This window comes from Periplaneta americana, chromosome 2, assembly GCF_040183065.1.
Source record: "Periplaneta americana isolate PAMFEO1 chromosome 2, P.americana_PAMFEO1_priV1, whole genome shotgun sequence".
Lineage (NCBI taxonomy): Eukaryota > Metazoa > Arthropoda > Insecta > Blattodea > Blattidae > Periplaneta > Periplaneta americana.
In genome coordinates this window covers 208,428,779-208,453,681 of record NC_091118.1, presented here as the reverse complement: position 1 = coordinate 208,453,681, position 24,903 = coordinate 208,428,779, and the positions used below count along the sequence as shown (strand labels likewise).

At 36.0% G+C, this 24,903-nt stretch overlaps 1 protein-coding gene across 1 annotated transcript in view; it reads left to right on the top strand.

Moving 5' to 3' along the window:
• Positions 1-24,903, top strand: part of Lk6 (Lk6 kinase) — a 521,279-nt gene that overhangs the window by 366,578 nt on the left and 129,798 nt on the right. Inside the window, exon 2 of the mRNA XM_069819485.1 lies at positions 6,325-6,445. Within this exon, the coding sequence (XP_069675586.1) occupies positions 6,325-6,445 (121 nt within the window). The remainder of the gene's footprint in view (positions 1-6,324; positions 6,446-24,903) is intronic.

Here is a 24,903-nt window from a genome sequence, read left to right as displayed (position 1 = left end):
TGTTGTCTTGTAGTATTTTACACCATTATGATATTCCATTCCAATTTGTTGTTGTCTTGTAGTTTTTTACTTCATTATTATATTCCATTCCAATTTATTGTTGTCTTGTAGTTTTTTACACCATTATGATATTCCATTCCAATTTATTGTTGTCTTGTAGTTTTTTACTCCATAATGATATTCCATTCCAGTTTATTGTTGTCTTGTAGTATTTTACTCTATTATATAGTATTCCGTTCTAGTTTGTTCTGTCGTGTTGTAATATCATATTCAGTCTGTTTTGTTCTACTGAGTGTTAATTCAAAGTGTGTCATGGCTCGCTGTATGCCGTCTTGTGGCTAGCCGATGAGCCTAGAGAATTCAATCTTCCTACACTTCCGCAGAGATGTATTACTTATGTGCAAGAGAAGTTGCCTAGTAAGTACAGCGTTCATTCAGAAGAGTGCTTACCGATACGTACGGTAACGCCGGTAGTGGCAGGAATGTGAACTGTTTGGAAACATGTACTGAGGTGAGCTTTTTCTTACTGTCGGGATATGTGGAGAGGGTTAAGACGATTACTTACGTATTTGTTGACATTAACTTCGACGGTCAACATGGACACGGAGCATCTGATTTGTATTGTGGAATGTTGCCGTACGCAACCGATGTACGACTTGCCCGTGCAAAACACAGTTCGAAAGAGGTTTATGGTAGCACACAGACCGTACAGACCGCCATCTGTTGCTACGACGTTCAAGTTATACCGTACACGTTCTCAAGTTCAGATTGAACAACGCCTTGATTAATAGGCAACTTCTCTGACACAAAAGCTGAAACTCGCTTCAAATCGCTGACTCATCAACAGTGACGTCATGACACACTTTGAAATGAACACCCAGTATTGTGTTGAACATTACTGCGTTATATTGTATTCTGTATTTCACTGCCTTATATGTTATACCATGCTATTATGTTTACTAAAATTACTTTGTAAATTGTTGTAACTATTTTTAGTAGATTATTTTACGACGCTGTATCAACATCTCAGATTATTTAGCGTATGAATCAAATGAAGGTGATAATGTCGGTGAAATGAGTCCGGGGTCCAGCACCGATAGTTACCCAGCAATTACTCATATTGGATTGAGGGAAAATCTCGGAAAAACCTCAACCAGGTAACTTGCCCCAACCGGGATTCGAACCCGGTGGTCCACCTGGTTTCGCGTACAGACGCTTGTAACTATATATCTATTTCACATTAACCTTTTCTAGTCTACCTTTTTTCATTCCTATCTGTTGTTTTGTATTCTATTCTGTACTAATCGTAACTGGCTGGTGAAATATGAAGCCCCTCTAGTTTTTTTTACAACTTCTGTTTCTCTTACTTACTTACTTACAAATGGCTTTTAAGGAACCCGAAGGTTCATTGCCGCCCTCACATAAGCTCGCCGTCGGTCCCTATCTTGTGCAAGATTTATCCAGTCTCTATCATCATATCCCACCTCCCTCAAATCCATTTTAATATTATCTTGCCATCTACGTCTCGGCCTCCCCAAATTTTTTTTTTCCTCCGGTCTCCCAACTAACACTGTATATGCATTTCTGGATTCGCCCATACGTGCTACATGCCCTACCCATCTCAAACGTCTGGATTTAATGTTCCTAATTATGTCAGGTGAAGAATACAATGCGTGCAGTTCTGTGTTGTGTAACTTTCTCCATTCTCCTGTAACTTCATCCCTCTTAGTCCCAAATATTTTCCTAAGAACCTTATTCTCAAACACCCTTAATCTCTGTTCCTTTCTCAAAGTGAGAGTCCAAGTTTCACAACCATAAAGAACAACCGGTAATATAACTGTTTTATAAATTCTAAATTTCAGATTTTTTGAGAGCAGACTGGATGATAAGAGCTTCTCAACCGAATAATAACACGCATTTACTTCTGTTTCTCTGTCTGATAAAATGTGATCTAATTATAAATTAAACACTCGGCAGTCAGATCATTGATCTGCAATAGCGGTTGAATTTCAGTACAGAATATGTTAACTTGGACACAAATTGTGAAGCCATGTGCGATATGTGGTTGGCAGCAGCGGAGCTAGGGCTGCGAAAGGAAGGTGGGCAGCACTTCTGAATGCTGCAGGTGTGTGGGGTTCGCAGCCCCTCCGAACCCCAACATATGCGCTCCTTTTAATGGCTAGCGCACGCTGCCCATTGTGTCATGCTGCACACACCCAAGGGGAGGGGTTTATAAAGCGTGGAGCGTCCGAGGGGACCACGGATTTGCAAGCAAGCCAGGCTTTGTCTCGATCCCCAGGTTTTCATTTATATTATAAAGTTTTTCAGTACTCTGTAGCTCAGCAACTGAGTGTCGTACTAAATGATCGATATTGGAACTCCGATTCACGAACATTCTGAAAGAAATAGAAATTCAGTAACATTGTCTTATTTTCAAATGGAACCATTTTTCTGTTCTGACATTCCCTTCCCGTCATATACAGGGTAAACCATAAGTTGTGTCATTCATTTCAAGGGTTATTTTCGAGATGTTTCACACAAAAATGTTTAATACAATGTAGCTTGTTTTTTCTTCCTTTTCGAGATAACAATTTTAGTATTTATTTATTTAGTATTTATTTATTTAACCTGGTAGAGATAAGGCCGTCAGGCCTTGTCTGCCCCTCTACCAGGAGAAATTGAATGTTATGTTTCATTTAACGACGCTTGCAACTGCAGAGGTTATATCAGGGTCGCCGGATGTGCCGGAATTTTATCCCGCAGGAGTTCTTTTACATGCCAGTAATCTACCAGGAGATTCCATCTACAATATGAAGAATAAAATTACAATTAGTATTAAATCTACAATTACAATTACAAATAACATTACAATTAGTATTAAATTTACAATTACAATTACAATAAAAATCAAAGTACGAAAAGATTACCTCAATAATTAAAGCTAGATAATTTATCATAGAGAAACAAAGAATATTTTATATTTACTGAATTACAAATTAAACCTAGAATAACAAAATTGTATAGTGATGAAATTACTGAATATTGAAATATTTTGTGATAGACTAAGGGAACTATTTACAAGAAATCAATTACTGACCAAGTGTCTAGTTAGTTTGCGTTTGAATTCAATTTTATTTCGACAGTCCCTGATGCTAGCAGGTAGCGAATTCCAGAGTCTTGGCAGGGCTATTGTGAAAGAGGATGAGTATGAGGAGGTGCGATGGGGTGGTATTGTTAGTATTGTTTCATGACGAGAGCGTGTGTTCAGATTGTGGTGGGAAGAAAGGTAAGTGAAGCGAGACGACAGGTTTCATATGAAATATTTTATGGCGTGTTTTTGGAAAGCCATTGATTGAATTCCCAATATGCTGAGTCAATTTAAGAGAGCAGTGTATTATGATAATAAATTATAGAAAGAATTTTAGTTATGTTCTTTAAATGTTAAGAAATTTGATCCCAAGTAATGTAACATTGAACAATTCCTTTGCACAACGAAAAGTTAGATTTGTTCGGATCAAATTTCTGCACATTTAAAGGATAAAACTAAAATTCTTTCAATCTTTTATTATCGTAATACACTTCCCTCATAACCTCTTCAGTCCTGTTGTAGAGTATACTTACATGATTTTATTTTTATTTTTTTGCAGTGTCTTGGATGCTTCTGAAAATTTGAAAAAAATTGAATTTGATAGAAATGAAGAGTATCACTTTTGCAACATTTCTATACCAGAATTATAAATTAGAATTTAAAATTTTGGGGTACCAAGAGTCAAAATTGCCCCAAAATTTGATTTTCTGTGAAGATTTGATTTGGGATTTTTGGAACCCCAGAATTATTAAGCGACCGTTTTTTTTTCAATTTTTTTTAATATAAATTCGGGACTGAAGAGGTTGGAGTCTGTACTTCCCGATCTTACAATGTTAAATTCCTCAATTTTGGGTGCACTTTTCTCAGAAGTTATAAAAGATACAAATGTAGAAAAAAAGGACATATGTAACATACCCTTATGTATACATCCGGGTAAATAAATTTAAAACTCCACCGAGCGGTTGACAAAAGAAAAACATTTTTCTTTGATAACATTTTTTGAATTTAGAAATACTACAAATTATTTTTTTATTTTTTTCTGAAGATAGAAGTAATAATAATATTTTTTAACCTGTGTAAAATGTTATCACATTGATATTGTACATTAATTTCAGCCTTCTGGGTACAATACTTTCTTAGAAAAGTGCACCAATGTCACAAAAATAAGAAAGTACAGAAAAATGGTGTCGAAGTTTCCATATCTTGCAATGTTAAATTCCTCAATTTTGGGAGCACTTTTCTCGAAAGTGATGAAAGATACAAATGTAGGAAAAATAGGGCAATTAAAATGTTATGTTTTATTTAACGACGCTCGCAACTGCAGAGGTTATATCAGCGTCGCCGGATGTGCCGGAATTTTGTCCCGCAGGAGTTCTTTTACATGCCAGTAAATCTACTGACATGAGCCTGTCGCATTTAAGCACACTTAATTGCCATCGACCTGGCCCGGGATCGAACCCGCAACCTTGGGCACAGAAGGCCAGCGCTATACCAACTCGCCAAAATAGGGCATATGTAACATACTTTTATGTATAGAATCGGCTAAATAAATTTAAAATTCCACTTAGCGGTTGGCCAAAAAAAATTTAATTGACTATTACACTCTTACTACGTCATACTACTTTTGACCAATAAAACGGTACGAAAGGACGTATTTCAACCAATCATGGCTGCTTATCGCACAATTTTATCGCGTCCCTAACATTTGTTTAATTTTATCGCGTCCCTACCATTTGTTTCTTTGTTTGCCAACATTTGAAACTGCGCTGGTCTGGACGTCAAATATATATATATTACAAACCATTCCAGTCGATGCACAGCAGTTTCAAATATGACTCTCATTGGCATTCAAGAACAAGAATTAATAAAAATCACTGATCATACCTATGCATCTTCTGAAATCCTATTTACAAATAAATGAAGAGCACCATTCGGAAATCCTGAATAAGTTCAATACACCATGTAGGCCTAAATCAACGAGTTCCACTTCTATTACGCACACGTCCAATATAACATCAATTGAACCACCAACCATATTCAAATTTGAAAATTGTACATTCAATAATTATTCCTTTTAAAATTATTCATTCGGAAATTCTGAATAAGTTGAATACACCATGTAGGCCTAAATCAACGAGTTCCACTTCTATTACGCACACGTCCAATATAACATCAATTGAACCACCAACCACATTCAAATTTGAAAATTGTACATTCAATAATTATTCCTTTTAAAATTATTCATGTTTATTTTTTATGTCATCGTCGTTAATTAAAACTTTTCTAACACTTGTGTATATTAGTTAGGTTATAGCTTCTGCTATATGATATTATGGATAGTCACGTATCAGAGATTGTTTAATATTAAGATTTATTGAAAATCATCTGTCAAGTGACGTTGATTACTGGGATTCGGATAATTGAAGTGGAATGTTGCATTTTAATAAAAATGAAACTGAATCAACAAAGCCTTCTTGCCTAGTAACATTGCCATCGTGTATAATAGATCGAGAACTTCTCGACGAGAAGGCATTGCTCACTACTGCCATCTAGCATGCATCTAGCGTAATATTTGTAATGAATTGATGGTACAATAATACATTTGAAGACAGTTGTATTTTCGTAAGTCAATTAATGTTTTATTGTATTGGAGTACTTCGTTACTTCTAATCTTCATATACTTTCTTCTAATCGTGTAATAGTCAATTAAATCCCACTCGAGTTTTGATTTTCTCTAGATAAATCTGCTCGTCTTCCACTCGCAGATTTATCGATAAAATCAAAACGTCTAGTGAGATTACTGTTGATAATATTTTTTGCATTGAAGGATTACTACAATATTTTTGCTAACGATGGGGCTAAAAGTTTACAATTATAAGAAATAGTCATATTATCATTTTACACATATTAAACTACCGAAAAACGATAAAAAAGAACAAAATTTCATTTTGTTGTCAAGATTCGGTGTACTGCCTTCCCTTAAACTGACTGAGCATATTGGAATTAAATCAATTGTTTTCCCGAAACACGCTATGAAATGTTGCATATAAAACAATTTTTATCTCGAAAAGGAAGCAAAATCGAGCAAAATAGTATTAAACTCTTTTGTTTGAAGTATCTCAAAGAATATCCACTTGAAATTAATGACATTACTTACGGTTGACTCTATTCCTTATCCTCTAATCATTATACCGTGAGAAGAAAAGGCAATGTGAGTCTTATTCTGTTTGTCACAGGAGTGTACATGGCTGGTAACCACCGGATACGCGCTGCAGCAGCAGCAGCCGCCGTCTCGGAAGATGATGCTGATAGACGAACCTCACATGCCGCTAGCTCACCCCGAGGACACCCTGGAAGGTCAGCAAACATTCATTATACAGGGTGTTATGGGTATAGGTGCAGATATTTTCATATTTATTTAAGAAAACTGCATGTAAAACAACACCCTATTTACTTTTTCCTTTTCTCTAACAAGTTTTTCATAAATGTGTCTTGTATTTCACGGTCTGATGTTTTATGAATGATAGTATACTATGAAACGCCTGACAGTTTAGACTATACGCACGTCTTTCGGTCACATGTACTCCAATATAAACACCCTCAGCCAGTTAAGGGTCATTAACCTTGCAGGGAGCTCACTCATGAACTTAACGAAATGGGAGAAATCACTTATATAACCTATATTCATTTAACAGAAATGCTTCGTAGAACCAACCCAATTAACGATCTTAACATGTTGATCCAACTTTAATTCAAGTCTGAAAGAATTTAAAGTCTGAAACAAATTTCTTCGTTTCCTGTAAAGTTATAGTTTTTGGAGCTGGTAACTTTTGGAAATGAAGTCCTCAATTATCTCTACATATTTATTTGTGATGTTTGTGGAAAGGGGACGGATACTACGAAAAATGTAATACATTGATTGTTGGAAGTTTCCTGTTTAACAGGATATTGCATTGATTACTAGGGGACGGATTTTAGCATATTTGCATGTTTTACTCCTTAGTTCTAAATCATATACTACCATTATACAGGGTGATTCACGAGGATATGCCGTCTCTTACGCAGCTTATTTCCGAAGACATTCTGAGCAAAAAATATCATATAAACATTTGTCCTAATCTCAATAATTTCAGAATTGCATTAATTTGAAGTTGTTTATAAAATACCATTATTCTTGAGTTTTGAGGGTAAAAGAATATTACAGATAAAGAATGAACGATTCAGGAGTATCATTTCTTTAAGTAGCTAGTATTCTGAAGCTAAAAATGTGATGGGAATTCCATAGTGGCTTCGTACAGATTTTTTTTTTTTTCGATTTTTAACAACAAAAGTACATTTTTTTTACTCATTTATCACAACAATTGTTACAAATCACGCCACTCTTGTGAATTCCTTAAGACTGTACATTAGGGTACATAATTAAACTGTAAAGAATCATGTTCAAAAATCGTATGATTTGTAACAATTTTTGTGAGAAGTGCGTAAGGATGATATAATTTTTAGTTAAAAATTGAAAAACAAAATCTGTACAAAGCAATTAACAATACATTTTAAATTGAAAAATGAGTTCTATTCAGTCAATACTTAACATAAACACAATAAAACATGTTATAATAACATTTACACAGATTAAAAACAAACGTTTTCGCCAATTTTGATTGGCATCTTCAAGTCGTGTAGGTCGGATGGAACATGTTATAAAAAGTGAACACTTGGTATATGACGTTAAAAACCAAAGTTACAACTGTAATATCACTTAAAAACAGAGAATATAATATAGCAAAAAGCCTCCACGATGTGTGTAGAATCACTGTGTTGAAAGAGGCGTGTGTGAACCAAGGAAACAGCAAAACTCTTCTGTCATTGCAGATACAGTTTTCAAGATAGATTTGAAGATGCTACGAACAGGTCGGTCGTGTGGCCGTTATGGAGAGCAGGAAAAATCCTGTAAATTGTTTATGGTAAGTATTGACTGAATAGAACTCATTTTTCATGCTTCTAAATATTCTTTCATTCTATCCTTACAATTTACAGGATTTTTCCTGCTCTCCATAACGGCCACACGACCGACCTGTTCGTAGCATCTTCAAATCTATCTTGAAAACTGTATCTGCAATGACAGAAGAGTTTTGCTGTTTCCTTGGTTCACACACGCCTCTTTCAACACAGTGATTCTACACACATCGTGGAGGCTTTTTGCTATATTCTATTCTCTGTTTTTAAGTGATATTACAGTTGTAACTTTTGTTTTTAACGTCATATACCAAGTGTTCACTTTTTATAACATGTTCCATTCGACCTACACGACCTGAAGATGCCAATCAAAATTGGCGAAAGCGTTTGTTTTTAAAATCTGTGTAAATGTTATTATAACATGTTTTATTGTGTTTATGTTAAGTACTGACTGAATAGAACTCATTTTCCAATTTAAAATGTATTGTTAATTGCTTTGTGCAGATTTTGTTTTTCAATTTTTAACTAAAAATTACATCATCCTTACGCACTTCTCACAAAAATTGTTACAAATCATACGACTTTAGAACATGATGATTCTTTACAGTTTAATTATGTACCCTAATGTACAGTCTTAAGGAATTCACAAGAGTGGCGTGATTTGTAACAATTGTTGTGATAAATGAGTAAAAAAATGTAATTTTGTTGTTAAAAATCGAAAAAAAAAATCTGTACGAAGCCACTATGGAATTCCCATCACATTTTTAGCTTCAGAATACTAGCTACTTAAAGAAATGATACTCCTGAATCGTTCATTCTTTATCTGTAATATTCTTTCACCCTCAAAACTCAAGAATAATGGTATTTTATACACAACTTCAAATTAATGCAATTCTGAAACTATTGAGATTAGGACAAATGTTTATATGACATTTTTTGCTCAGAATGTCTTCGGAAATAAGCTGCGTAAGAGACGGCATATCCTCGTGAATCACCCTGTATAATGGTAGTATATGATTTAGAACTAAGGAGTAAAACATGCAAATATGCTAAAATCCGTCCCCTAGTAATCAATGCAATATCCTGTTAAACAGGAAACTTCCAACAATCAATGTATTACATTTTTCGTAGTATCCGTCCCCTTTCCACAAACATCACAAATAAATATGTAGAGATAATTGAGGACTTCATTTCCAAAAGTTACCAGCTCCAAAAACTATAACTTTACAGGAAACGAAAAAATTTGTTTGAGACTGTAAATTCTTTCAGACTTGAATTAAAGTTGGATCAACATGTTAAGATCGTTAATTGGGTTGGTTCTACGAAGCATTTCTGTTAAATGAATATAGGTTATATAAGTGATTTCTCCCATTTCGTTAAGTTCATGAGTGAGCTCCCTGCAAGGTTAATGACCCTTAACTGGCTGAGGGTGTTTATATTGGAGTACATGTGACCGAAAGACTTGCGTATAGTCTAAACTGTCAGGCGTTTATGTTAAGTATTGACTGAATAGAACTCATTTTTCAATTTAAAATGTATTGTTAATTGCTTTGTACAGATTTTGTTTTTCAGTTTTTAACTAAAAATTACATCATCCTTACGCACTTCTCACAAAAAGTGTTACAAATCATATGTTAAGTATTGACTGAATAGAACTCATTTTTCAATTAACATTGAACGTAACGGAACCAATATGCCTTTGAAAATACATTTTTAGCTTCATAACACTAGTCAATTAAAGAAATGATACTCTGAATACTTCATTCTATTTATAATATTCTTTTACCCTTAAAACTCAAGAATAATGGTATTTTACAAACAACTTCAAATTAGTGTAACTCTGAAAATATTGAGAGTACGACAAATGTTTATATGACATTTTTTGCTCAGAATGTCTTCGGAAATAAGCTCTGTAAGAGACGGTAAATCCTCGTGAATCATTCTGTATAATATGACCATTGCATAGCTTCAAAAAACGCTCGCAACGTCATTAATGACGTCATATCCATTCTAGAAAATAATGGTTATAGTTACTGTAGTAACATTTTTATTGTTGGTACATTTTGATACTCCCTGTATTATGAGAGCAGTTTCATTGATGAAATCAACTTAAAACAAGATGTTATCAGAAAATTGAGAGAATCGAGATTTTGATGATATGATTTGGTAACAGAAGACGTACACAGCAAAAAGTATGCACAATTTTTAACGAAACTCGTCCAAATCGGTCACATTTTTTTCAATCAACTCTGAGTAGAATAGAAGCGAGATTCAGAGAACATGGACACGTACGAGACATAAAAAAGATATTTTGTTTCTATAAAAATATTCCTTCCTAAATACAAGGTTTTGCTGGCCTTCTATGCCCAAGGTTGCGGGTTCGATTCCGGGCCAGGTCGATAGCATTTAAGTGTGCTCATGTCGGTAGATTTACTGACATGTAAAAGAATTCCTGCGGGACAAAATTCCGGCACATCTGGCGACGCTGATTTAACCTCTGCAGTTGCGAGGGTCGTTAAATAAAACATAACATTTACAAGGTTTTACATGTCTGAACTATTTCTCTAAAATCCCCTCATACAATTTCAATTGCAATTATACTTTACTATTGAAACAACTTGTAATTAATAAGAAATTACATAGGTTTAGTGTGTAATTTGATGGCACCTATTATTTACATTTCGCACATTCGTGGGCGAATCTACAATAAAACCAAAAAAAAAAAAAAACAGAATATCCCGCATTTCAACATGAATTCGGGTAAGATGTCACTGCAATTTCTCCCACTCATTTGTCAATACGTAGTTGTAATTTTATAATGAAGATAGTCGTGGTATTCAGTCTCCTAGCAACTTGAGTGACGTCACATCCTGCAAAACAGTTGACAGCGCCACTCTCCGTAGCACGTGGTGATGTTTCTCATGCTTATAATTAAACAACAACCGTATAACGCAGGTCTGATGTTAGATTAGCCGTTTCCTTTTGTCAAACTGTTCAACTCAGCTTTCATCTACATGAAGAGGAAAAGGAAGATTCGGTTACAAAAATCGACATCGAAAAATAGAACATAACATATACACTAGTGTTATAAAAAGAGCGAAACAATAGGTCTACTCGTAAATAAATGCTCACACAAGAATCAGAGGGGTAAACGTGGCTGGATGTCTTTCAATCATTTTGCTGTTTTGCTGTAAATTTGCTGCGGCTGGCTCCGTCTGTCTTTTTCTCTTTCAAGGTTTTTAGCACTTTGTGAGCACGAGTTACCCATCCATAGCGAAGTCCGTCCTAGTAAACAGGTTGACGCAGGATTCTGCTGCATTTTTCCCGTAGCATCGTGTTATGCGTATTCAGAGAGTTCCCTAGGAACCCAATCCCCGCGAATATCTTAGATTGGCTGTATTTTGAGCTTTTACTTTTTCAATTTCTTCGTCTTCCTTTCAGACATTTTTGTCACACAGTTATTACACTTGACGTCATACAAAATGTTGTCCAATATTCTTTTGAGAAGATTGACTCCATATGTAGATGAAACTATTGGGGATCATCAATGTGGTTTTAGGCGTAATAGATCAACTATTGATCAGATATTTTGTATTCGAGAAATAATGGAAAAAAAATGGGAGTATAAGGGTACAGTGCATCAGTTATTCATAAATTTCAAAAAAGGCATATGACTCAGTTAAGAGAGAAGTTTTATATGATATTCTTATTGAATTTGGTATTCCCATGAAACTAGTTCCATTAATTAAAATGTGTCTCAGTGAAACGTACAGCAGAGTTCGTATAGGTCAGTTTCTGTCAGATGCTTTTCCAATTCACTGTGGGCTAAAGCAAGGAGATGCACTATCACCTTTACTTTTTAACTTTGCTCTAGAGTATGCCATTAGGAAAGTTCAGGATAACAGAGAGGGTTTGGAATTGAACGGGTTACATCATCTTCTTGTCTATGCGGATGACGTGAATATGTTACGAGAAAATCCACAAACGATTAGGGAAAACACGGAAATTTTACTGGAAGCAAGTAAAGCGATCGGTTTGGAAGTAAATCCCGAAAAGACAAAGTATATGATTATGTCTCGTGACGAGAATATTGTACGAAATGGAAATATAAAAATTGTAAATTTATCTTTTGAAGAGGTGGAAAAATTCAAATACGTGGGAGCAACAGTAACAAATATAAATGATACTCGGGAGGAAATTAAAGACAGAATAAATATGGGAAATGCGTGTTATTATTCGGTTGAGAAACTTTTATCATCCAGTCTGTTGTCAAAAAATCTGAAAGTTAGAATTTATAAAACACTTATATTACCGATTGTTCTTTATGGTTGTCAAACTTGGACTCTCACTTTGAGAGAGGGACACAGGTTAAGGGAGTTTGAGAATAAGGTGCTTAGGAAAATATTTGGGGCTAAGCGGGATGAAGTTACAGGAGAATGGAGAAAGTTACACAACACAGAACTGCACGCATTGTATTCTTCACCTGACATAATTAGGAGCATTAAATCCAGACGTTTGAGATGGGCAGGGCATGTAGCACGTATGGGTGAATCCAGAAATGCATATAGAGTGTTAGTTGGGAGCCCGGAGGAAAAAAGACCTTTGGGGAGGCCGAGACGTAAATGGAAAGATGATATTAAAATGGACTTGAGGAAGATGAGATATGATGATAGAGACTGGATTAATCTTGCACAGGATAGGGACCTATAGCGGGCTTATATGAGGGCGGCAATGAACCTCCGGGTTCCTTGAAAGCCAGCAAGTAAGTAATTCTTCTCTTTCGTTCAACTTCGCAAACAAGGTGTGCCGAAAGTGATTACATCATAACCTTGACAAATATAATGGCTCACTCTCCCATATGCTTCCACCCTTTCTAGAACTTTCAAGTGCTTGGCGCCGCACCAGTTGCTCCGCTCGGCCTATGACAAAGGAGCGTTTGAATGGGGTTCCTACTCCCCTTTCATTCTACCCCCTTTCATCCCTACATCTGGTCCGATATTTTTTTTCTGGTCAGCACTCTATAATATTACAATGGTCATTTTAGAAGTAGCCTACGCTATCAACGATGGAGAAATACAAGGGACGGATAAAACTTTTGCTTATCTGGCCAGAAATGGTTTATGCTATTTCTAAAATGCACGAAAATTGTAAAATTAGGATGAGTTTTGTTCGGAATATTTTTTCAGAAAAAGAAATTGCTCTCTTACCAAAGGAACTTTGAGCTTTGGAAAAACATGAAAAAAAAATAGTTTCTTTTAAATATTTATACGGTTTTCTTAAGCTTTAGATAAAAAAAAATTATATATAGATTGTGAATATTCCGCCATTCTTATTTTTTTAATGGTCGCTTAGCTTATACAGGGTGTTTCAAAAGTGATGGTAAAAAATTTAGGGGTGAGAAATAAAAACGAAGAGAAGTAAAAGCGTTCCAGTAAGAATGGGTCCGCAATTTAAGTGTTTAGTGTGATTAGTAGAGACGAGAATCTCATGCTAATGCATTTTTATAGGAACATAGAACATACCTGAAACTTAGGCCTACAACTTATTCATTTCATTACTTTCTGGTTCCAAATATGTGTACTTTTCCGTGCATATTTGCATGTTTTGGCCTTTTTGAGGATAAAAACATGCATAATGCATATTTAAAGAATTTTTAGCTTAATAATGCATATAATATACATTGTATTCTGTTTAAATGCATGTTTTAATGGTTTTAAGTGAACACCTTAGTTCCTCGATTTTTATGTCCCTTATTTTATCTTCAAGAATCAGGATTGACGAAGGAAAAGAAAAAAAAAAAACGAAATTACAGAAAAATAAAATATAAGATGTTAAGGTTTTCACAATAAACCAATTTAGAAATTATGTTAGTTGTTAACTGTGCAAAAAGAAAAATTGAAGTGAAATAACAATTTGGAACAAAAATGAAAGTGCCTATTTAAAGTACGCTTGATCGTGCATGTTTCATAGTTTGATAGTGCATGAATGCATGCATATTTTCGGATTTTATAGTGCATGAAATTCTCGTCTCTGGTGATTGATTTCAAAAATGCATATGACTCAGTAAAGAGAGAAGTTTTATATAATATTCTTATTGAATTTGGTATTCCCAAGAAACTAGTTCGATTAATTAAAATGTGTCTGAGTGAAACGTACAGCAGAGTTAGTATAGGCCAGTTTCTATCTGGTGCTTTTCCAATTCACTGTGGGCTAAAGTAAGGAGATGCACTATCACCTTTACTTTTTAACTTTGCTCTAGAATATGCCATTAGGAAAGTTCAGGATAACAGAGAGGGTTTGGAATTGAACGGGTTACATCAGCTTCTTGTCTATGCGGATGACGTGAATATGTTAGGAGAAAATCCACAAACGATTAGGGAAAACAAGGAAATTCTGCTTGAAGCAAGTAAAGTGATAGGTTTGGAAGTAAATTCCGAAAAGACAAAGTATATGATTATGTCTCGTGACGAGAATATTGTACGAAATGGAAATACAAAAATTGTAAATTTATCCTTTGAAGAGGTGGGAAAATTCAAATACCTGGGAGCAACAGTAACAAATATAAATGATACTCGGGAGAAAATTAAACACAGAATAAATATGGGAAATGCCTGTTATTATTCGGTTGAGATGATTTATCATCCAGTCTGTTGTCAAAAAGTCTGAAAGTTAGAATTTCTAAAACTGTTATATTACCGGTTGTTCTTTATGGTTGTGAAACTTGGACTCTCACTTTGAGAGAGGAACATAGGTTAAGGGTGTTTGAGAATAAGGTGCTTAGGAAAATATTTGGGGCTAAGAGGGATGAAGTTACAGGAGAATGGAGAAAGTTACACAACGCAGAACTGCACGCATTGTATTCTTCACCTGACATAGTTAGGAACATTAAATCCAGACGTTTGAGATGGGCAGGGCATGTAGCACGTATGTGCGAATCCAGAAATGCATATAGAGTGTTAGTTGGGAGCCCGGAGGGAAAAATAGCTTGGGGAGATCGAGACGTAGATGGAGGATAATATTAAAACGGAGTTGAGGGAGGTGGGATATGATGGTATAGAGACTGGATTAATCTTGCTCAGGATAGGGACCATTGGCGGGCTTATGTGAAGGCGGCAATGAACCTCCGGGTTCCTTAAAAGCCATTTGTAAGTAAGTAAGTGATTAGTATAGTATGTAGCTAGTCAACGATGTATCCAATGGAGGGGGAAAGGAACTGGCCACTCTATCCCATATCTCCTGACTTAGTTGCCTCATGAGTTGTGCCTTATTGGTATTACTTATGAGGTTCAAACCTGTGTTCGGACAGTTGACTGAACAACAGCGATAAAAATGCGACTTGCTATTTTTATCATATTCCTAATTGTTTTTACAGAAGAAAAAGTGTCTCCGGTTCTTCCCCGGCTTCTGTACTCGCAGCTTTTTCTCGTACCAAGGTGAACGGATAAGGTAGTTGTATTTGTAAGAAGGGACTTCCTCTTTTCTCTGCTGAACATCCTGACCGGAAAACGTATTGGTTCATTGGTTGGATTCATTACTACTCAGACATTCAGAAAAAAGCGCATTGAGGTTACGGTGAAGTGATTTTGTGATTTGTGACTGAAGCAAATAATATATTTAGAAATTAATTAAGAAAGGATTAGATTTGTGTGGATGAGTTCGCCTATTGAGATTCTGCTGACAATTAAATTAGTCTTTTCTTTAATATCAAAACAATAGCCTTTTTATTAGAAGTTACTAATGTTTCATCATTTCAAAAATGTTTAATCAGGGTAGGGTGATTAGGGATATTAATTAAATACAAACCTGCAAGTTCCCCTTGGTTGGTAGTACTTCATAAAGGCTAATAGATGCAAAAATAGTTTATTGAATACTTGTATTCAACATTTACTTGTGTTCTATTTTTCTTATTATAAATTCTATAAATAAAGATTACTATTCAGTCTTAAGCTGAAGTTATATTTTGAAATTAAAGATTTTTATTGGAATCTAGGGGAAAAAATAGGAGATAGTTTAGTTATTTTTAGTCTCAACGCGTTGGCAACATTGCAAACAATTGCTCTTCCTCTGACACAATGTCAAATGAGATATACTACCTGGGAAATCAATTAACATATCAGCCAGAACCTCAATCAGAGGTAAAATTGGAGGGCTCAGAGCCAAAGGGACCAACCCACAATTTTGTATTGTTCATTATTAAGCTTTTTTTCAAAACTATACATTGTTGTTATATATTCATGCCATATTTTTGTATTTATTCAATGTAGATCAATTAAAATAAATTGTGAAACCAATCATTTTTGTCAGGACCCTCTTAATTTCAACCCTTATTTACTCATTTTGTAACTGTGGGTTAGTCGCCTTTGGCTCTGAGCCCTTCAATATGTAAACAATAATAGTAATATACCTACTTACAAATGGCTTTTAAGGAACCCGGAGGCTCATTGCGCCCTCACATAAGCCCGCCATTGGTCCATATCATAAGCAAGATTAATGCAGTCTCTATCATCATATTCCACCTCCCTCAAATCCATTTTAATATTATCCTCCCATCTACGTCTCGACCTCCCCAAAGCTCTCTTCCGCCTTAGGTCTCCCAACCAACACTCTATATCCATTTCTTGATTCACCCATACGTGCTACATGCCCTGCCCATCTCAAACGTCTGGATTTTACTTACTTACAAATGGCTTTTAAGGAACCCGAAGGTTCATTGCCGCCCTCACATAAGCCCGCCAGCGGTCCCTATCCTGTGCAAGATTAATCCAGTCTCTATCATCATACCCCACCTCCCTCAAATCCATTTTAATATTATCCTCCCATCTACGTCTCGGCCTCCCTAAAGGTCTTTTTCCCTCCGGTCTCCCAACTAACACTCTATATGCATTTCTGGATTCGCCCATACGTGCTACATGCCCTGCCCATCTCAAACGTCTGGATTTAATGTTCCTAATTATGTCAGGTGAAGAATACAATGCGTGCAGTTCTACGTTGTATAACTTTTACCATTCTCCTGTAACTTCATCCCTCTTAGCCCCAAATATTTTCCTAAGCACCTTATTCTCAAACACCCTTAATCTCTGTTCCTCTCCCAAAGTGAGAGTCCAAGTTTCACAACCATAAAGAACAACCGGTAATATAACTGTTTTATAAATTCTAACTTTCTGATTTTTTGACAGCAAACTAGATGATAAAAGCTTCTCAACCGAATAATAACAGGCATTTCCCATATTTATTCTGTGTTTAATTTCCTCTGCACTGTCATTTATATTTGTTACTGTTGCTCCTAGATATTTGAAACTGAGACTGTATAGGATGAGGAATATAAATATGTCTTGTGACAGTGTATATTGAGCAAGTTGTGTTGAGACCTGGTACTTGGCTGATGATAACGAAGATTGGTATTTGAAGTAAGAGATGAAGAGAATGCAGAACTCGTCGTTCGTTTTGTCCTGGGTCTTAACATGTCATCTTCTTAGTTCTTATTTTTAATACAGTGAATATCGTAGTCATAGCTACTATCCAGTGTAAGTTTGTTCTTTTTGAAGAAGTATAAATAATTTTACAATAAAGCAGTACCGGACAATCACGTAATATGCATTTTCATACCAGAAATGTATGTGAGGAGACTGTTATGGCAGATCTATTGATGAATAGATTCTCACCAAAGTTTGAGGAGGTTGTTCACCCCTGATCTGGCTCACAGTCAACTTCTCTATCATGTGACACATATCAATAAGTGTTACAGTGCCACACCCACTCTACAGTGACGTTTGAATCATGAAAACTCATTTTCATTGCCGATCTATCGAAAGCCGTGACGTGGGAAGCAAAATTAGTTATTCAGGACTTCTTGTGAATGGAATTTATGTGAGTCAGGAATGTGCTGCTTACGGTAGGCTTAGTTTCTCTCATATGAAATGGGCAGATGTGGTTGAAAGGTTATTTTCTGTTGCCAGCATTTTACAACTAAGTCAGTGGCTTCATTAATATCCTCTTTGAGTTGGTTCTACCAATATCTCCTTTTCGGAATTCAGAACATTTTCACTTATTTTGATCTCATCAAACAAATTGATTGATTCGTTAATTATAGCCGCGACGCTGTTATTTCCGGCGTGACTCCTCCTCTTTGCTTACATCTTAGGAAGTGAAGGCTCTATAAAGTCTAGATAGGTAGTATCGTTCGCCATTTTTGTTCTTTCGTTGCCGAGCTACCATACGAGGAATCTATTTGCCACACCGTTAAACATTATCATGTCGTAGCTCCTATGATAATAAATCAAACGTACTGTAATTCAGCAAATAATTGAGCGGCAAATAACGTTTTCGTGTGCTTTCTGCGAACGCCAACGAAAGAGCCAAAATGGCCGGCGATTATATTAAGTATTTATCGAACCTTAAGAAATGAATAACGTCTTCGTCAGCGAATCACAAGACGCACACGTTTAAATGTAGCCGACCTGCAACGCGATTGGCTGCCGGAAATTAGAGCGACGGGACTATAATAGTGTTCTGCCCAAGGGCAGGTTTTTCACTGCAAATCCGTCTTTCTCCAGTCTTTCCTATTTTCCGCCTTCCTCTTAGACTCCTCATATGATCCATATATCGTAATGTTGTCTATCATCTGATATCTTCTTCTACCACGAACTCTTCTCCCGTTCACCATTCCTTCCAGTGTATCCTTCAGTAGGCAGTTTCTTCTCAGCCAGTGACTCAACCAATTCCCTTTTCTCTTTCTGATCAGTTTCAGAATCACTCTTTCTTCAGCCACCCTTTCCAACACAGCTTCGTTTCTTAGTCTGTCTGTCCACTTCATACGCCCCATTCTTCTCCGTATCCACATTTCAAATTCTTCTAGTTGCTTGTCTTCATTTCGTCGTAATGCCTATGCATTTTTGATCTGTAGCAGTTTGCTTCGTAGTATGAACTATTTCAATATTAATGTACCGGTATACATTCATTGCCCTGATCACATAATATATAAGAGATTGTTCAGCCCCATGTTAAAAACGGTACAGGTGGCAGAGGAAAACCACGAGGATCACCACTATCGAATGCTAACGACCGTTAGATGGAAGTAAAATTGCTCCATGCAATTCAGATCATAGTTATAACGTGACTTATTTTACAGTCGCTAGATGGCAGCATAGTGAAATTGATAAAAGTTGTTGCCTTTAAAGCCCATAAGGCTGATAAATCTGTTATATGTGATCTGTGGTTCATTGTCACCTTCAGTGTTTTTTTTTTTCTTCGGAGGAGGGCTCTGAGGTAAGTACCGCAGTCTTAGGCTTATTGTGCAACCTCCGTATATTGAGATGATTTTGAAGTCCTTAGAACCGCTCATCAAGCACGTGATTCACTGCTTAGTGCAATTTTATCGATTCCGCCACAGCATCCAGGTCTGATGAAGTCCGCGTGAACAGGAACGCCCCTCCAACTTCTTGTGATGTTCTTCTGCAGCCTCCTCAGATCGATAGCATCTGTTCCCAACTCACATGGATGAATCTGTTGCATCCTTAATCAGAGAGACACGCCGCCGTCGATTCCACGACTCACCAAGACGCCATCTATCCGAGGAAGCTACACTCACCCGCTTATTGAAGCCCCTGCGGCTTCTCTGGGTATGTGCAGCTCCCGCAGACAGATGTTATCTGTAGGTGGATCCTGAAACCGGCTTGTCATGTCCTCCAGGTCAACCTGTAACTATTGAATATGATTCATGAAATTATGCTAATGAAGGCGAAATGAGTTCGAGGTCCAACGCTGGAAGTTACCCAGCAATTCTGCTTGAAGTGGTTGCGGGAAAACCTTGGAAAAAATCCAAAGTAGGTAACTTGCCCCGACCAGGATTTGAAACCAGGCCCACTCGTTTCATGGTCAGGGAAGCTAACCGTTACTCCACAGCGGTGGACCACCTCCAGTGTTACCAATGTAGCGAAATCAGATGTCACTAAGTATGTTGGAGACTGGTATTTATAATAAAATAACAGTTGATATTGACAATTTCTTTGGCACTAAGTTTTTTAACCCACCGGCATAGCTTTGTCGGCTAAGGCGCTTGCCTGCCGATCCAGAGTTGCAGTGGGGCGCGGATTCGATTCCCACTTGTGCTGATTACCTAGTTGGGTTTTTTCCGAGGTTTTCCCCAACCGTAAGGCAAATGTTTTTATTGAATAGAACTAGACTCTTGCGGAAGTTTCTAAATAATCTTACTAAGTTATTATTTTTTCTCCTCTCTCTTTTTTTTTCCTTTTTTTATTATCTTGATATATTACTTAATCGTTTGTAACTGTATACTATATAATACGTTTTTTATATCCAACTTCTTATATCTTGTAACCCACATGTATTTTCCTATTAGTATATTAACTGTATATTATATCTTAAGTGAATTAATCGTCGAATATATCTCGAGCAGTTTATGTCTTATTTCTTGGCTTAAAAATCATTAATATGTTAAATTGGAAAAATCATATTAAAGAAATTACCCCCAAACTAAATTCAGCTTGTTTTGCTATTAGATCTATGGAAAAAAGTAGTAAATATCAATACCTTAAAAACAATATACTTTGCATACTTCCACTCGGTAATGAGTTTTGGAATAATATTCTGGGGAAATTCCACAGATAGTAATAGTATATTCCTATTACAAAAAAGAGTCATTAGAATAATAGTAGGTGCCAAATATAGGGAATCGTGTAGGACTATTTCCAGAAAACTAGAAATAATGCCCATGGCTTGTCAGTATATCTTTTCATTAATAATCTTCCTCGTATGTAATCGTGAAAACTTTGTAACTAAATTCAACAGTTCATATCATAAATACACGTCAAAAATGACTTTCATACTCCATCGGCAAGTGTATCGTGCTATCAAAAAGGAGTCCGTTATATGGCAGTAAAAATTTTTAATAGCCTCCCTATCGATATAAAAAATGAAACTCAAAACATAAATTTATTTAGGGCCAAATTAAAAAAAGTACCTAATTTCTCACGCCTTCTATTCTGTAGATGAATTCATGACATTCAATAACACTTCATGAAATTGATACTAAAACTATGTGTTGTACTAGTAGACTATATTGTAAATCTCGTCTGTATATATTTCATCTGGACTGTGACTATAAATTAAGATTTTATAATAGTATTAAGTTTTTTGACTTGTTCCATATTCTAGCTGTGAAGCAATGTATGAATACCATGGAATGTTAATAAATACAATACAATACAATACAATACAATACAATGTCTTATAAATTGTATATATTCCCCTTATGTTATGTAACTGATTTTGATTATATGTAATTTTCAACTTTATTTTATATTCTCCCTATAACATGTAACTGATCTTGACTATTTGTAATTTTCTACTATATTTTATGTAATCTCTAAGGTATCTTCTTTTGTGTTGTTTTGTATTCTATCACATAATTTTGTATTTCACGTTATTATTGAAACCTGCTTGAGTGGAAGTGAAGGCTTTATGACCTTAACTCTGCCAGGCAAAATAAAACAACAATAACTACTACTACTACTACTACTACTACTACTACTGCTACTACTACTACTACAACGGCAAATGTCAGGTAATCTATGGCGAATCCTCGACCTCATCTCGTCAAATACCATCTCGCTATCACCAGTTCCATCGACGCTAAATAACATCGTAGTTGATACAGCGTCGTTAAATAACCAAGTAAACAAACAAAGTTTTAAATACGGGACAGAAACATGTCCCGAAGATCTCTTTCGGGACAACGGGACACTTTTAAGAGAAAAGAAACGTTTCCGTATTGTACGCAATCCCAAGTAGGCCATCTGGCGATATCATTATCGGCTTGCCTCCCCACTCCGAGAAATAGCCTACTCCCATATGAGCAATTAGAGCGATCATCACTGAGGTATGAGGAGGATCGTATGAACACAAGTTGGCGTCCCCCGTTTGTCGGAATGCCCTTTAATTAGCAATGGGCTTCTAAGTGCTACACGTAAAGGGCATGCTGCTTGTAATAATGCAGTTCCCTTTACAACTTCCAGCTAGGTCCTTGCGCACAGCTTTACATTAAAGAGACCTTGGTTCGATTGTTATGTAGTACTTCAATATTCAGCGTTGTAAGCTATGCAGGAACAATAACACATTCCGTTGACGGAGCTGACCCAACAGCAAGCTCGTCTCATGATCCGAAGCTCGCTGGGGCGTTGGTTCGATTCCCGCTTGGGCTGATTACCTATTTGAGATTTTTCTCGTGAAATTTCGGTCAGTGTGTGATGAATTTCAGGCACTATGACGTCTAACGGCTGAGGGAATTATTGTGCTGACTACAAGTTAATCCCGTTGGATGATCGTTCACCTCTGCTGAGGCATGAGGACGTGGGGTCAGCAGTCGGTTGTGGGCCTTGGCCCTTCATGGGCTATCGCGTCACTTATTATGATTATTATTATTATTATTATTATTATTATTATTATTATTATTATTATTATTATTGTGTACAAAACTATATCCATGAAGTGTATAGGTTGAAATAGGATTGAAATTAATGGGTATTTAATAATAATTTAATAGTAATAAGAGTAATAATAATAATAATAATAATAATGGCAGTAGTTACAAATGGCTTTTACAGAACCACAAGGTTCATTGCCGCCCTCACATAAGCCCGCATCGGTCCCTATCCTGAGTAAGATTAATCCAGTCTCTATCATAATATCCCACTTCCCTCAAATCCATTTTAATATTATCCTCCCATCTACATCTCGGCCTCCCCAAAGGACTTTTTTTCCTCCGGTCTCCCAACTAACGCTATATGCATTTCTAGATTCGTCCATACTTGCTACATGCCCTGTCCATCTCAAACGTCTGGATTTAATGTTCCTAATTATGTCAGGTGAAGAATACAATGCGTGCAGCTCTGCGTTGTGTAACTTTCTCCAATCTCCTGTAACTTCATCCCTCTTAGCCCCAAATATTCTCCTAAGAAGCTTATTCTCAAACACCCTTAATCTCTGTTCCTCTCTCAAAGTGAGAGTCCAAGTTTCACAACCATACAGAACAACCGGTAATATAACTGTTTTATAAATTCTAACTTTAAGATTTTTTGACAGCAGACTGGATGATAAAAGCTTCTCAACCGAATAATAACACGCATTTCCCATATTTATTCTGCGTTTAATTTCCTCCCGAGTGAATAATAATAATAATAATAATAATAATAATAATAATAATAATAATAATAATGGTAGTTAGAAATGGCTTTTAGAGAACCAAGAGGTTCATTGCCGCACTCACGTAAGCCCTCTATCGGTCTCTATCCTGAGCAAGATTAATCCAGTCCCTAGCATCAAATTCAACCTCCCTCAAATCCATTTTAATATTATCCTCCCATCTACGTCTCGGCCTCCCCAAGGTCTTTTTTTTCCTCCGGCTTCCCAACTAACACTCTATATGAATTTCTAGATTGGCCCATACGTGCTACATGCCCTGTCCATCTCAAACGTCTGGATTTAATGTTCCTAATTATGTCAGGTGAAGAATATAATGCGTTCAGTTCTGTGTTGTGTAACTTTCTCCATTTTCCTTCAACTTCATCACTCTTAGCTTCAAATATTTTCCTGAGAACCTTATTCTCAAACACACTTAACCTATGTTCCTCTCTCAAAGTGAAAATCCAAGTTTCACAACCATACAGAACAACCGGTAATATAACTGTTTTATAAATTCTAACATTCAGCTTTTTTTAGAGCAGACTGGGTGACAAAAGCTTCTAAACCGAATAATAATAGACATTAGTAATAATAATAATAATAATAATAATAATAATAATAATAATGAAAAGTAGAAGGCTAGTAGGCCTAATAATAATAATGAATTTGTCGTCATGATGGTCATATTCGAAACTAAAGAGCTGATAAAGTGGCGAAAACAGCAGTTTCTAGCAATTACGATTTCGTATAAAAAATTCGCACTATCTCGTGCAAAAGTCAATAAATAAAACACAAATAATAAACACGTAGAACTCACGGTAGACAAATAGTAATCAATGGCTCCATTACTAAAGATAGTTTCTTCTCTGGTGTATATAGCCCTTTATAGTGTACATACATTATTCCATCCTGTTTTGTGGCAACACTATTTACACCCGTCCGTCCGTAGCAAATTTTATTACTCCTATTTAAGAAGATCCCAAATCACCATAGAGAATTTCAGTGGGTGCACTTATGACAGTGAAGAAACCACTAAAGAAATGAAACAACAAAATGATTGCATTCATTTCCCTGATATCCTGTATAATTGCGACATTATATTACATTTTCCAATAAAAGCCCACTTTATATATTAAAGGTTTTTAGTGGAATTATTTAATCAGTGTCCTTATTATAAGTAACAGGTTAGGGTTTGACTAAGTTATCATATGTTGAACCAAATACACAGTATGGCCAGAGTTTTTTTTAGCTAAAAAGTGGACAGGTGCTATATGTCCGTTGTTCCGCAACCTTTGTGAAAATAAGCCCATAAAACTTCAAAGTTTGTCGTTGTGTCAAGTGACACATCGTTACAACACCTGTGAACTCATTCTGTCGCCCCTCACGGACGCATTATTTAAAATAAGCGTAGAAGTTCCCTCTATCTTCAGCGAAAGTTATAACAAAACAAATGAAATACTACAGCATAATGAATATACAAAGCTTCACATGTCGTATGGGAGTTTAGGTTTCCATGGTGATTGAGTTACTTAGAAGCGTACGGAAACTCTATGTAAGGCCGGTATTCATAGTAGGATTATCATAACTTTATCTACAGTAAGTCTACTTAGTGATGATACTGTAATATTTACTTTGAAAAGTCTGACGTAACGAAGTTGAACTTT